The 16,797-nt window shown below is 36.8% G+C and overlaps 1 protein-coding gene across 1 annotated transcript in view; it reads right to left on the bottom strand.

Moving 5' to 3' along the window:
• Positions 1 to 4,094: 4,094 nt before the first annotated feature.
• LOC127853593 (mRNA export factor-like) overlaps positions 4,095 to 16,797 on the bottom strand; it is a 42,273-nt gene continuing 29,570 nt past the window's right edge. The window contains exons 10-11 of the mRNA XM_052388256.1: positions 9,244 to 9,438; positions 4,095 to 5,276 (exon numbers count right to left, since the gene is read on the bottom strand). Of these exons, the coding sequence (XP_052244216.1) occupies positions 5,184 to 5,276; positions 9,244 to 9,438 (288 nt within the window). The 3' untranslated portion in view covers positions 4,095 to 5,183. The remainder of the gene's footprint in view (positions 5,277 to 9,243; positions 9,439 to 16,797) is intronic.

The raw sequence follows: 16,797 nt of genomic DNA, 5'->3' as shown, positions 1-16,797 counted from the left end.
CATAGAAGTAAAAATTCCCCGCCCCCTGGCAGCCATGTTTTTCAACCAACCGGCATCATTTTCGAACTCGTCCAAGATATTATTGGGATGAATCTTCTGACCAAGTTTCATGAAGATCAGACAATAAATGTGGCCTCTAGAGTGTTAACAGAACAGAACAGAATAGTTTATTTTTGACTTAAGCATGTGAAGCTCATCGTCATTAATATACATATAAATAACAGCATGCGTTGAAGTACACACAAAAACACACATCATTTTAAAGAATAAATAATCTAAATAAACATGAAATAAACATATTTCGTGAACATATTTCGTGAGAATGGTACATGGATGGGTTTAATACACAGTGGTCACACAATGTTATGCATATAGGTCTACAAATATAGGTATAATTACATATTTCTGACCTTATTTTTTTGTAAAAAAGGTATTTCTATTTAACACTACATATATATGACATTTTCTCTTATTTTAAAGCATATTAAACAATACATGGCTAGCTTTCTTAATACAGTTTTGTTTGAGCTATTAAGTAGTTTAATAAACTTGAACATATTTGGTCGGATTCTATAATATTTCGGATTAACAAGATTTTACTACAGCCATATATAGCCATATAAGGAAAAATGCCCAGCCCTTTGGCAGCCATGTTTTTCAAGCAAACGTAACCATTTTTGAACTCTTCCAAGATATTATTGAAGCCAATCTTCTGACCAAATTTCATGAAGATTGGACAATAAATGTGGCCTCTAGAGAGTGAACAAGGCAAATGTTGACGTCGCACAACGGAAGACGGACAAAAGGCGATCACAAAAGCTCACCATGAGCATGTTGTGCTCAGGTGAGCTAAAAATGCATACTTTCGCTTTCGTTGTGGCACAGAAAGCCTCTTGATTGGCTCACTTTTCTGGCACGGGAAGCCTATTCGTCGATTATATGTAGCCGATAACGTTAGTCCAAATAATTACGTTAAAAGTCCCCTTTCGCCTTTGATATTTACCCAATATTCTGACATTTAAGTTTTTACTATCAATACTTTTAACAAGCGTTAAACTCGTTTTACTTAAAAAATAATGTTAATTGACAACTAGGCTGCCCGTGCCAGAAAATACTTTACCGATCTCTTTCCTATTTGGCATGTATGTACCTTGCATGGACCTCTACCTTTTGATGAGGTTACAGGTCATTAAGTTCAAGGTCAAGGTCACCGAGGCTAATGATTTTTCCGTCACGCTTTTTTTAACAGTTTCTCAGCACCTTCAATACTTTACCGATCTCTTTCATATTTGGCATGTATGAACCTTGCATGGACCTCTACCTTTTGATAAGGTTTGAGGTCACTGGGGTCAAGGTCACTGAGGCTAATGATTTTAATGATTTTTCCGTCACGCTTTTATAATAGTTTCTCATAGCACTTTCAATACTTTACCGATCTCTTTCATATTTGGCATGTATGTACCTTGCATGGACCTCTACCTTTTGATAAGGTTTTAGGTCACTGGGGTCAAGGTCAACGAGGCTTATGATTTTAATGATTTTTCCGTCACACCTTTTTAACAGTTTCTCATAGCACCTTCAATACTTTACTGATCTCTTTCATATTTGGCATGTAGTTACCTTGCATGGACCTCTACCTTTTGATGAGATTAGAGGTCACTAGGGTCAAGTTCACTAAGGCTAATAATAATTTTTTCCGTCACGCTTGTTTAACAGTTTCTCATAGCACCTTCAATACTTTACCGATCTCTTTCATATTTGGCATGTAGTTACCTTGCATGGACCTCTACCTTTGATAAGGTTTGAGGTCACTGGGGTCAAGGTCACTGAGGCTAATAATAGATTTTTCCGTCACGCTTTTTTAAAAGTTTCTCATAGCTCCTTCAATACTTTACCGATCTCTTTCCTATTTGGCATGTAGTTACCTTGCATGGACCTCTACCTTTTGATGAGGTTTGAGGTCACCGGGGTCAAGGTCACTGAGGCTAATAATAAATTTTTCCGTCACACTTTTTTTTTACAGTTTCTAATAGCACCTTCAATACTTTACCGATCTCTTCCATATTTGGCATGTAGTTTGATGAGGTTTGAGGTAACTGGGGTCAAGGTCACTGAGGCTAATAATAGATTTTTCCTTCACACTTATTTTACAGTTTCTCATAGCACCTTCAATACTTTACCGATCTCTTTCATATTTTGCATGTAGTTACCTTGCATGGACTTCTACCTTTTGATGAGGTTTGAGATCACTTGGGTCAAGGTCAAGATTACCGAGGCTAATAATAAATTTTTCCGTCACACTTTTTTAACAGTTTCTCATAGCACCTTCAATACTTGACCGATTTCTTTCATATTTGCCTTGTAGGTACCTTGTATGGTCCTCTACCTTTGATGAGGTTTAAGGTCACTGGGGTCAAGGTCACAAAGGCTAGTAATAGATTTTTTTAGGTGGTTATTAAAACATACATTGACAAAGCGCATCGTCGGGGAGCATCCATCAGTTTCACTGATATTCTTGTTCCATTTGATATAAAAATATGCGCATATTTTAAAGATATGTCCTCTTTTCAACTTTGAGGGTAAAAAATGGCTACACACTAAGCCTAAAGGTCAAAGGAATTGTTTATCAAAAGCCTTTCCTCTGAAACCACAGTGTACTATTTTGTTATATAACCTTGTTTAGTAATCTTCAACACATTTTTGGAAAAAATAATTTCTTTTGGTTAAAACTGGCCACACCCTAGTGGTAACATTTATTTTCATTTTTTTTAACTTGCTACATATTACAACAGGAGGCATCGGGTGGGGTGGGGGTAAGGGTGTACTAAATCTTTATAAGAACAGCATCTGGTTGGGTGGGGGTAAAGGTGTGCTAAATCACTAGAACAAGCTTGAATTCAATCTTCAGCAATATTTCTATTTTTAGTAACATTGTAGTTAAGGCTTTATTGAAGAATAATTTGTCCAACTAACCAGAGTAATTTCATTCTCTGTGAGTTACACATGCAAAAATGAACATTATTCAGGATTAAGACATTATTATGTATAAAATCTTCCTCACTGTTGCATAGATATGTCTGATATGACCAGAAGATTATTATCAAACTGAACTTAAATCAGCATCAAAAACCACATAAAAACGGCCATTTGTGAAAACAATATAAAAAGTTGACCTTGTGCAAACTTGCTAGAAGTTTTGGACCTGATTTTCTAGAATCAAGTTTTAAAGTCTTTATTTTAGAGCACAAAAAAAACTGATCAGCAGCAAATAGCATACAACCTTAACAGATTGGGAGTTACTGGTTTTATGCTGGTTTCATAAAGACATTTTTTATCTTTGCTTCTGAGCAGGAAATGGTTTATTTTTCTCACTTTGTCACCATGACTACATACTTAAAACTGAAGAGCTGAATCAAAGAATCTGATATATAAATAAACATGTTGCTTTTTACTTCACATCTTATGGCACCCGAATGTTTATTTATAGATCTTTGAATAGGTCTCTTTTGCCTACCAGTGTAGTCCTCATGTAAACACGCACGTGCCCATGACGTCATGCGTGAACTGGCCTTCAGTAAATATGTAGACTTTATTTAAAGACTCGTATTCCTATTGTGTTTGTTGGTAGACTCATATTTAGATGGTGTTCTTTAGAGGACTGATACCCTGCCTTGCTCACTGGTAGACTCTTCTTATTCAGTGTTGGAATGCTGTTCAATTTCCAATAGTCATTTTCAAGCATAGGCTTTGTACTCCATGGTTTCAGATAAACCATACTTGCTTTAAAATTATTTTCTATAAAAAAATGCATGTTCTTGTGATGAGCTGTTTTTTTTGCAATAGGTCACTTTTAATAAGAGACCTTGCTCTCTTATTTCTCTACTTCTTGTATTGAAGTCGGTGGTTTATTTGTTTTTATGAATATCAGTAGATACTTTAATGAGTAGCATAAGGTATGTATTATTTAACAGGACACAGCATATTTTTTAGTTTTGAAAATGTAATACTGTGTTTTGAGTTTGTTTATATGTGTATTGGTACATAGTTGTAAATGTGGCATATAGCATGAATAATAGAACACACAACAATCAAGCAACAATCTTCTTTTCTTTTATTCTATAACACTGTAAACTGTCAAGGTTTTATTTCTGCAATATTATATTAGTAGCAATTCTTGTTTGCTGTACTGACAGGATACTTAATTAAAATAAAGATAATATTTCACTATACATTGATTACAGCGTTCAGAAAGCAAACATTTATGGTAGCACTTTTTCCACATAGAAAGTAGTTGTTCACAATACAACATAAACACAAAAACAAAACTTATGTTGCATAACGTATCCATTTTTAGCAGCAGAGTTTGAGATTTCTAATTGTAAGTTTGGACTTAAATATCAACACATTCTTTTTTTTTTAATTTGGCTTATCAAGAAATTAACAGACCATGCCATACAAATTTAAACGGAGAAACCAATGCAGTATCATGAGAAGAGATCATTTCTTTGAAACAATTTATGTATTTCACAGACATTATTTTTGCGTGCAGTTTTGTTTATCTAATGTAAGTTTGGTTCTTGATACCAATAATATGAAATCAAACTCCAAGAAATCTTAAAGACTGTGTCTTTTAACAAATAATGTCTTAAATACAAAATCAGCTGTAATAACATTATACTTATTCAATGCATATTCAAGTTTAAAACTGCCTTAAATGTCCACATCCTTACAAAATGATAGTGTCTACATGTATTGTTAAACACATTCATATAAAGTACAAAAAACATATGTACATGCTAAATTCTTATACCGGTAATTATGATTATAAAGAAATGAAAAGTAGCATTTATATATACTAGTATACAACACAAAATTTATAAAATCTCTTAAAACATGTATGAATCTTCGACAGTACTGTATTATTCATAATTTTTCAAATTTAATAGACCCTTTATTAGGATGCTCCACTACTTTCTAGAGTTGACATACAAATTTACAAGTTTGCAAAATTATGCCAATAAGCTTCCATCATTTAAGAATAATGTTGCCAGTATCTGCATTCTCACTGACATACTATATAGTGGCATATAAAAAGTGTGCCCAAATTTTCTGGTTTTAAGACAAATGTTCTCCTCAAATTGTTCAAGGTTCTATTTGTTTACGAAAGTTTCACAGGCGGCCAATTACGACTTTTTAGTTGATGGCTTCAGCTCGTCAAAACAACGCCGCAAGAAAATATGGGGCTTCATCTTCTGAGGGTCAAAGCCCTCGTGGCCCTGAAAACACAAGTGGATTCTTTGAAGCTTTGTCCTGGGAAAAGTGGGCTTTATGCATGTGGGTAAGTGTTTACCCTGATTAGACTGTGCAGTCTCAACAGTTCAATCTGGGAAACACTTACTGCTTTGATAATATTTTTCATTTATAAGAGGTCTTTAATAAGTGAAAATCAAGAGTAGAAATAAAGTGTTTTCCTGATTAGCCCCTGAAGACTTCACAAGCTAATCTGGAACAAAACTGTACGCATACTGAACAAGAGATGTGTTTGTCATAAACACAATGCCCCCTATTGCGCCGCTTTGAAGCCATAAATTTGACCTTGAATGATGACCTTGACCTTTAGCCACTCAAAATGTGCAGCTTCATAAGATACACATGCATGCCAAATATCAAGTTGCTATCTTCAATATTCAACAAGGGCTGTTTGTAAAACATGCATGCCCCCCATATGGGCTGTCAGTTGTAGTGGCACCCATTGTAAGAATACGTTTTTTGTAACTGTGACCTTGACCTTTGACCTAGTGACCTGAAAATCAATAGGGGTCATCTGCCAGTCATGATCAATGTACCTATGAATAATCATGATCCTAGGCATAAGCATTCTTGAGTTATCATCTGGAAACCATTTTACTATTTCGAGTCACTGTGACCTTGACCTTGGACCTAGTGACCTGAAAATCAATAGGGGTCATCTGCTAGTCATTATCAATGTACCCATGAAGTTTCATGATCCTAGGCGTGAGCATTCTTGAGTTTTCATCCAGAAACCATTTTACTGTTTCAATTCACTGTGACCTTGACCTTTGACCTTGTGACCTGAAAATCAATCGGGGTCATCTGCCAGTCATGATCAATGTTCCTATGAAGTTTCATGATCCTAGGCGTGAGCATTCTTGAGTTATCATCCGCAAACCATTTTACTGTTTCGAGTCACTGTGACCTTGACCTTTGACCTAGTGACCTGAGAATCAATAGGGGTCACCTGCCAGTCATGATCAATGTACCTATGAAGTTTGATGATCCTAGGCATAAGCTTTCTTGAGTTATCATCCGGAAACCATTTTACTGTGTCGAGTCACCTTGACCTTTTACCTAGTGACCTGAACATCAATAGGGGTCATTTGCCAGTCATGATCAATGAACCTTTGAAGTTGATTGATCCTAGGCGTAAGCCTTCTTGAGTTATCATCCGGAAACCATTTTTCTGTTTAAAGTCACTGTGACCTTGACCTTTGACCTAGTGACTTGAAAATCAATTTGGGTCATCTGCGAGTCATGATCAATGTACCTATGAAGTTTCATGATCCTAGGCGTAAGCGTTCTTGAGTTATCATCCGGAAACCATTTTTCTGTTTTGAGTCACTGTGACCTTTACATTTGACCTAGTGACCTGAAAATCAACAGGGGTCATCTGTCAGTCATGATCAATGTACCTATGAAGTTTCATGATCCAAGGCGTAAGCTTTCTTGAGTTATCATCCGGAAACCGTTTTACTGTTTCGAGTCACTGTGACCTTGACCTTTGACCTAGTGACCTCAAAATCAATAGGGGTCATATGCCAGTCATGAGCAATGTACCTATGAAGTTTCATGATCCTAGGCCTAAGCGTTCTTGAGTTATCATCCGGAAACCATCTGGTGGACGGACGGACCGACCGACCTACCGACATTAGCAAAACAATATAACCCCTCTTCGTCGAAGGGGGGCATAAATAGTTATGACCAAATTTTAACAAAGGTTAAAGTTTTAGGAACAAAAAATACAATGATATTTGACCTTTGATCTTGAAGGATGACCTTTACCTTGACTTTTCACCACTCAAAATGTGCAGCTCCATGAGATACACATGCATGCCAAATATGAAGTTGCTATCTTCAATATTGCAAAAATTATAAAAGTTTAACCAAGGTTAAAGTTTTGTGACACACACATACAATGACTGACACAATGACAGACAGACAGGCAGGCAAAAAACAATATACCCCCGATCTTTCGATCAGGGGCATAAAAATACAAGGGAATGCTGAGTATCTATGGAGTATAGAGTATTGAATACAAACACTCTACCACTCAGGTACACACATTAATGCATTTGTAATCCAAAGGAAAATTAAATTGAATTTAGGAACTTTCTTCCTAACGTCAAGTTTAATAGGCTTTATTTACAACCCTTTTTAACTGATGAGCAGCAAACAGCATAAACCCTGAACAGACTGCGAGTCACTAGCAGGCTGTTCTGGTTTTATGCTGGTTGCATATAGCCATTTTCTTTGTGCATAATAGCCGGAAAGGGCTAACCTGAGAAACTGCAGCAAAGTAGTAAAATACTAGTGAACTCTGATTTGGAGCTACTTGTGTCTTCTTTGGTATAAATTGAACAAGTGAAGTAAAGGACAACTATACATTTATACATACCAAATATCAAACAAACGGCTCTGTTGTTTTGGAGATTTTTAAGTTTGTTTTCAGGGGCATAATTTGAACAAACTTAACTACAGCTTTGTCACAGACGTGACGAATACCCCCACATGCCGCATTGACACAGAATATTTTGCATGTTGTCTTCAGAAAACAGCCGACACCATGCTCAATGTTTAAAATGCACTAAGTGACCCCATGACCTAGTTTTTGACCCGGCATAGCCCATGGTCGAACTTGGCCTAAACATCATCAAGATACAACTTCTGACGAAGTTTGGTGAAGCTCAGATGAAAACTACTTGAATTAGAGAGCAGACACCATGCTCAATGTTTAAAAAACACTAAGTGACCCCGTTACCAAGTTTTTGAACCGGCATGACCCATATTCGAACTTGACCTAGACATCATCTAGATACAACATCTGACCCAGTTTGGTGAAGATCTGATGAAAACAACTTGAATAAAAGAGCGGACACTAAATACAGACCGACAGACTGGCCGACAGACAGACAAGCTCACTCCTATATACCCCCCTAAACTTTGTTTGTGGGGGTATAATTAAGGACAACTATATGATATTACATACCAATAATAACAGTTGTTTTTAGAGTTTTTAAGTAATTGTGCTATTCTATACTTAACATGTGACCTTAGGGACATGGCCAGTTTAGACCCCAGTGGCTTAATTGGAACATACTTAGTTAAGGACCATGAATCATTGATATGTTACATACCAATAATTACAGTTGTTAAAGAGAGTCTTAAAGTAATTGTGCTTTTCTTTACTAAAAATATGACCTAAGGGGCATCACCAACTTAGACCCCAGGGCACAAACTTTGCAGAGGACGACTGTTTCATGTTTACATACCATATATTAAACCTTTGAGTCTGTGGGGTTTTGGAGATTTTTAAAGTTCTTGTTCCTTTAAATCTATTTTGAAATTTGACTTTCTTAGGGATAAGGCCAGTTTTGATCCAAAAGACATGATAAGAATATTAAATATTAAACCTATGAGCATTGCAGTTTCAGAGAAATTTCTTTGTTTCATTTCTTAAACTTTATTTTGATCCCAGTAGGCGCGTTGAAAAAAACATGTATAGAGCACCACTTTCTGACGTTAAATACCAAATATCAATCTATTGCACCTTATGTTTTCAGGAAAATTACATTTCTGTTATTCCGTTATTTTGCCATTTAGTCTATTCTTAAAAAGTGACTCAGTGGTGTGGTCAGTTTAAACCCCAAGGACATCATTTAAATATTAAAGCTCTGAGAATTGCATTTCTTATCCATAATCTTGCCTCAGAATTTCTTATTCAACTACTTTAAAATTACCCCCAATAAAATTTTCTCATGCAGTCCCATTCAATAAAGATGTGGGTTAAATATATAACTTACCTGTACATTCAATTATTAAATGTTCTGCATAAGACAATGGACAAGATTAACTTCTTGCACACACTCTACTAAGAAAACAACTCCTAAATCTAAATAGTCTAAAAAGCCAACTATACATGGTGTTCAAAATTAATTGCAGACATACCTTAGACCAATCGTAACTCGTGGCGTATGCAAAAATATTGCCTTGCGGATTGAAATCACATGCAGTGAGAGGTTGATCAAACTGCTCAGAGGTCTTCAGTTTGATTCTTGCATCCTTATCCCAGAAACTGAATCTGCCGTCAGAGCCCACAGTGGAGAGGGTGCCATGTACATGGTGGAACGCAATATCGTTGACCTAAAGTGAAATTAAATGATACCATCCATTACATGCTTTATCCTCTACAAAACAAACTAATATTCTTCTAATTATCAAATACTGCAGGGTACACATTCAGTCAATAAAAGCTGCGCCATGAGCGCATGATACGCCCGTCGTTCGCCAATGAAGTAGTAAGGTAATAAATAACCCTTTGAATCATTTTTTTACTTCAGTTTATTTGTATTTGAATACATGGTTTATTTTATAAGTACATGAGCATGGAAATCACGAAATTTTGACGAACAAAGTCCCATAACTCTGGAACGACAATTCAGAATTCCGTCAAAAACGAAAGGGGATCAGGGTTTATCAATATTAAGATTGTGTTGAAATTTGAAAAAAATCCATCGAAGGATATTTGAGCTACAGTAGGACATTCAATGAAATCACGAAATTTTGACGAACAAAGTCCCATAACTCTGGAACGACAATTCAGAATTCCGTCAAAAACGAAAGGGGATCAGGGTTTATCAATATTAAGATTGTGTTAAAATTTGAAGAAAATCTGTCAAAGGATATTTGACGTAGCGTACGACATTAACAGACGGACGGACGGACGGACGGACGGACGGACGGACAGACGGACGCGGGGTATACCATAATACGTCCCGTCATAGACAGGCGTATAAAAAATCCATCGGGGGATATTTGAGCTACGGTAGGATACATGAACAACAATAACATTTAAGGTCACAGTGACCTTGACCTTAGAATGAATGACCTTGAAATGACCAGTGGTCATCTAAGTGTGCTTGCAAACCTTCATGTCAAGTTTGAAGACTCTATGTCCAAGCATACCAAAGTTATAACAATTTTAACATTTTAACATTTAAGGTCACAGTGACCTTGTGTGACCTTGACCTTAGAATGAATGACCTTGAAATGACCAGTGGTCATCTAAGTGTGCTTGCAAACCTTCATGTCAAGTTTGAAGACTCTATGTCCAAGCATACCAAAGTTATAACAATTTTAACATTTTAACATTTAAGGTCACAGTGACCTTGACCTTCAAATGAATGACATTGAAATGACCAGTGGTCATCTTCTAGTACTGGCCAATCTTTATTTCAAGTTTGAAGACTCTAGGTACAAGCATACCAAAGTTATAACATGAAATAAGAACTTTAACATTTTTACATTCAAGGTCACAGTGACCTTGACCTTCAAATGAATGACCTTGAAATGTCCAGGGGTTACTTACTAGTTCTGGCCAACCTTCATGTCAAGTTTCAAGACTCTAGGTCCAAGCATACCAAAGTTATAACAACTTTAACATTTTTACATTCAAGGTCACAGTGACCTTGACCTTCAAATGAATGACCTTGAAATGTCCAGTGGTTACTTACTAGTTCTGGCCAACCTTCATGTCAAGTTTCAAGACTCTAGGTCCAAGCATACCAAAGTTATAACAACTTTAACATTTTTATATAGCTACAGTAGGACATTCAATGAAATCACGAAATTTTGACGAACAAAGTCCCATAACTCTGGAACGACAATTCAGAATTCCGTCAAAAACGAAAGGGGATCAGGGTTTATCAATATTAAGATTGTGTTAAAATTTGAAGAAAATCTGTCAAAGGATATTTGACGTAGCGTACGACATTAACAGACGGACGGACGGACGGACGCGGGGTATACCATAATACGTCCCGTCATAGACGGGCGTATAAAAAAGACAAGCATTAAACAGTGTCCTATTTCAAAATAATTAGCGTACATAAGTTCATAAGGAAGTTTGAAATCAATAAAGAAACTGATGCGTCCGTCAAACCCCACAGTGGTGAGGGTGCAGTGTACAGGGTGGAAGGCCAGGACCTTGAAATATTTACAGAAAGTGCAAACAGGATAAAGTGATATATTGCTGACATTCGGAAATAAAAAATACAGCGTATTTAAAAAATATAAATAATAGTTTAGCATGGTCGAAGGAAATGTTGTTGACCTGAAAACAACTAAAAGTGTGTGGAGAATGGAAGGCAATATCTTTGACCTCCAAGAATTAAAATAAAATGAGCTTGTTCTGGAAAAACTTGGTATGCCTGTAAAGTGTGGTCCAAGAACATGACACAGCCTGCTTTTATGCCTGTATCACTTAAGCACATGCAAAAGGCCCAGTTGTTCCAGAATGTGACTGAAATGTGAACAGGGTGGAAGGAAACATTGTTTACACGCAAGGACTGAAATTATGAGAAAACATGGCCAAAGGAATTCAAGTTCACCTGCAAAAAAAGAAATAACTGTTAACAGGGTGAAATAAAATATTGTTGACCTTAAAAAAATGTTATAAAGAAAACATCGGGTGGAGAGAAATTTCGTAGACCTCCAAACTTTTTAAGTGTTAACAATGCGGAAAGAGAAATCACTCACCTTCAAAACTTGAAATAACAAGCAAATTCTTTAAATTGATATCCTCTGCCAATATGCATCTGGACACAAAAGTGTTATATTTGACACTCAAAAAAGCATTTTTTCAAGATACAAAGGGCCATAACTCCCTTATTATCCAATGGTGTACAATGCCATTTGGCGTGCATCAACCTCTTATCCATATATATACTCATACCAAGTTTCAATGAAATCCGCCAAAGCACTTCCAAGATATGGCTCCTGACACAAAAAAGCATTTTTCCAAGATACAAAGAGCCATACCTCTGTTATTAACAGATGGTGTACAATGCCATTAGGTGTGCATCATCCTCTTATCCATATATATACTCATACCAAGTTTCATTGAAATCCGCCGAAGCACTTCCAAGATATGGCTCCAGACACAAAAGTGCCGGACGAACTGAAGGACGGAAAGACGGTCAGAAGGACGGAAAGATGGACGGACAACGCCAAAACAATATCCCTCCACCTATGGCGGGGGATAAAAAGTAAACATGGTGGAGGGATATGTAATTGTTATTCAGAGGAAATTTTTAAGAACACAATCTTGATCCAATGGCGGCCTTCCTTGTTGCTGGGCAGACACTATCCACTACAAAACAAACTAATATTCTGCTAATCAACAAATGAACCTTGTTCTGCATTAACTAGGCTTAATGCATGTGCGTTAAGTGTCAACACTGATAAGCCTGTGAAGTCTGCACAGGCTAAACACTCACAACACTTTCCGCTGTTAAGGTATTTTTTGCTTGACAGCAGTATCTTATTAGCACCAAGAGATGTGTTTGTCAGAAACACAATGCCCCCTAATGCGTTACTTTGAATTAAAAAAAAGAACTTTGACCTTGAAGGATGACCTTGACCTTTCACCACTCAAAATATTCAGCTCCAAGAGATATACATGCATGCCAAATACCAAGTTGCTATCATCAATATTGCAAAAGTTATGACCAAGGTTAAAGTCTTGTGACACATAGAAACACAGACAGACAGGCCAAATACAATATACCCCCGATCATTCGATCCTAGGGGCATAAAAATCCACTTAAGGCAAAGAGTATCATCCCTGATTAGCCTGGACTGCACAAGCTAAAAAAAAGCCAAACAAGAGATGCGTTTGTCAGAAACACAATGCCCCCTATTGTGACGCTTTCAAATAAAATTTTAATTTATCATTTGCCAGGTTTAGAAATTATCTCCCTTTTAAAGCTTATTACTTCCCTTGGATTGTATTTTTTTTACTTTTGACCTTAAAGGATGACCTTGACCTTTCGCCTCTCAAAATGTGCAGCTTAATGAGATACACATGCATGCCAAATAACAACTTGCTATCTTCAATATTGCAAAAGTTATGGCCAATGTTAAACTTTTCGGACGGACGCACAGACTGACAGACGGACTGACGGACAGTTTAACTGCTATATGCCACCCTATCGGGGCAGTGTGCGAAATTCTCACTAGCCCGAAGGGTTTTGGCTAGTGAAAATCCATTCGGGCTAGTGGGAATTAAAAAAATTATATAGTCGGGCCAGTAAGAAATTTTACTTTTAATATATGTGTACAAGAATTTGGGCAATTACTTAAAAATCGGAATTTCGCACACTGTTGGGGGTATAAAAACTCTGTCAAACAGTTATAGCAAAAGTTTACAACTCAAAGGCCCACAAGCAAATTCATAGAATTGATATCCCCCGCAACATATGCTTTGTTTGAGGATGGGTGCAAATCGGACGGATGAACAAAGTGACAGATTTTTTCAAGATACAAAGGGCCATAACTCTGGTTTTAACAGATGGTGTACAATGCCATTTGGCGTGAATCATCCTCTTATGCATATATATATACTCATACGAAGTTTCAATGAAATACGCCAAAGCACTTCCAAGATATGGCTTCGGACACAAAAGTGACGGACGGACGGACAGCAGGACCGACGGCCGGACAATGCTAAAACAATATCCCTCGGCCTCTGGCGGGGGATATATACTCATACCAAGTTTATATGAAATCAGCCAAAGCACTTCGAAGATATGGCTCCAGACACAAAAGTGCCTATAACAAAAAGCATTTTTTCAAGATACAAAGGGCCATAACTCTGTTTTTAACAGATGGTATATAATACCATTTGGCATGCATCATCCTCTTATGCATATATATACTCATACCAAGTTTCAATGAAATCCGCCAAAGCACTTCCAAGATATGGCTCCGGACACAAAAGTGCCTATAGTAAAAAGCATTTTTTCAAGATACAAAGGGCCATAACTCTGTTTTTAACAGATGGTGTACAATGCCATTTGGCGTGCATCATCCTCTTATGCATATATATACTCATACCAAGTTTCAATGAAATCCGCCAAAGCACTTCCAAGATATGGCTCCGGGCACAAAAGTGCCTATAGTAAAAAGCATTTTTTCAAGATACAAAGGGCCATAACTCTGTTTTTAACAGATGGTGTACATTGCCATTTAGCATGCATCATCCTCTTATGCATATATATACTCATACCAAGTTTCAATGAAATCCGCCAAAGCACTTCCAAGATATGGCTCCGGACACAAAAGTGCCTATAGTAAAAAGCATTTTAAGATATAAAGGGCTATAACTCTGTTTTTAACAGATGGTGTACAATGCCATTTGGCGTGCATCATCCTCTTATCCACAAAAGTGCCGGACTGACGGACGGACAGCCAGACGGACGGACAACGCCAAAACAATATCCCTCCGCCTCTGGCGAGGGATAATAACTTAGCCAAAAATCAACAGACGAGAATGAATTTCACACTTCATCTGTAGGAAGACTCACATACCAAAAATCAGCTCAATATCTGAAAGCATTGCGTTAAAAAAACATCCGGTAGGGATAATATTATTATAGATGAAATTTCAAATCCAAGGCCCATAACTACGGCAAAAATCAACCGACCTAACCGAATTTAGCACTTCATCTGTAGGTCATGTAGGCATACTCACATACCAAAAATCAGCTTAATATCTGAAAGTGTATTATAAAAAAAATCCAGAATACATTTAATAGAGACAATTTCTATATCCACTTTTGTCTAAAATCTCAATTCCGTTCATTTTCTATTAATAGAAGCTCTTACCTAGGATTATATCCCTTTAAAAAGTATAACTTCCCTTGTCAAAAATGGCATTGTACATTCCAACAGATATAAAAAAAATTATCTCCCTTTAGAGCTTATAACATACCTTGGCAAAAATTTAGATCAGTCAAAGGATCTTTGTAAAAAATCAATGGACCAGAATATATCTTACACTTCATCTGTAGGTCATGTAGGTACACTCACAAACCAAAAGACACTAAAGTCAATTTCCTGGGTAGAACCAGTACTTTGAGGAGATCTTTAGAACACAGTGTAGTTCCAATACATGTGCTGTCAATTTGTAAACCAAGTTAACCTGTGTAGAGTGCACAGGCCTATCAGGGACTATACTTTCCGCTTGTACAAAATATGTTGTTTAAAGTAAGACTCTTCTAAACAGAAATCCAGTTTAGGCACAACGTATGTCCCTGATAAGCCTGTGCAGACTGCAGACTGCACAGGCTTATCGGTGAGGTCATTTTAGGCACAGTTTTCCCAGAATTAGGCTTTTAAAAACTGTCTAGACTACAGTGTAGATCCAAACCAGGTCCACCCAGTTGCCAAGCAGAAAAAATATCCATTACAAAACAAACGTATATTCTGCTTGTCATTAAAAACTGTCAGGAACACATGCAGACACATAAAATAACACAAGATCTTGAGCTGATAAAGGACATGAATTAAATTTAAATTAAAGTCACAAAAGACAACCATAAAATGGTATCCAATTTCAAAATAATTAGTGAACATGACATTTTCATGACAAAAGACAGTTGAAAACAGTTTTCAGAAAAACTATTGTGCAAAAATGGCAAAATATTATAGGGCCAATGACAACTGCTAATTAAATAATTTACAATACCATATGTAAAACAAGAAACCGTCGGAGAAGGGTGATGCTCCCCAAAAGTTTTTTTTGTCACGATATTGCACTATATATTCAGATAAAAGGAAACGTCTTAAGGGGCACAGTAGTTGGGGGGACAAGAATTTGTTTATATAAAATTTCAAAGGGCCATAACTCTGTGAAAAATCATCTGACCAGAACCCGCTGATAATATGCACATCTCCTTTTGGTAGTGAAGCTTCCCATAAAGTTTCTTTGAATTCCGGTCATTAGTTGCTGAGAAATAGCCCGGACAAGAATTGCACTATATGTACAGTTAATGGAAAATTTCAAAGGGCCATAACTCTGTGAAAAATCATCCAACCAGAACCCGCTGATACAGTATGCACATCTCCTCTTGGTAGTGAAGCTTCCCATAAAGTTTCATTGAATTCCGGTCATTAGTTGCTGAGAAATAGCCTGGACAAGAATTGCACTATATGTACAGTTAATGGAAAATTTCAAAGGGCTACAACTCTGTGAAAAACCATCCGACCATAACCTGCTGATAATATGCACATCTCCTCTTAGTAGTGAAGCTTCTCATAAAGTTTCATTGAATTCCGGTCATTAGTTGCTGAGAAATAGCCCGGACAAGAATTGCACTATATGTACAGTTAATGGAAAATTTCATAGGGCCATAACTCTGTGAACAAGAGATGTGTTTGTCAGAAACACAATGCCCCCTAATGCGCCGCTTTGATTATTTTTTTTGACCTTTGACCTTGAAGGATGACCTTGACCTTTCACAGCTCAAAATGTGCAGATCCATGAGATACACATGCATGTCAAATATCAAGTTGCTACGTTCAATATTGCAAAAGTTATGAAGAAGGTTAAAGTTTTGGTTCAAGTTTTTTAATTTATTATTTTTGACCTTTGACCTTGAAGGATGACCTTGACCTTGACCTTTCACCGCTCAAAATATGCAGCTCCATGAGATACACATG

This window comes from Dreissena polymorpha, chromosome 12 (assembly GCF_020536995.1).
Source record: "Dreissena polymorpha isolate Duluth1 chromosome 12, UMN_Dpol_1.0, whole genome shotgun sequence".
Lineage (NCBI taxonomy): Eukaryota > Metazoa > Mollusca > Bivalvia > Myida > Dreissenidae > Dreissena > Dreissena polymorpha.
The sequence above is the reverse complement of the archived record's forward strand: the minus strand, read 5'-3'. Positions and strand labels throughout refer to the sequence as shown.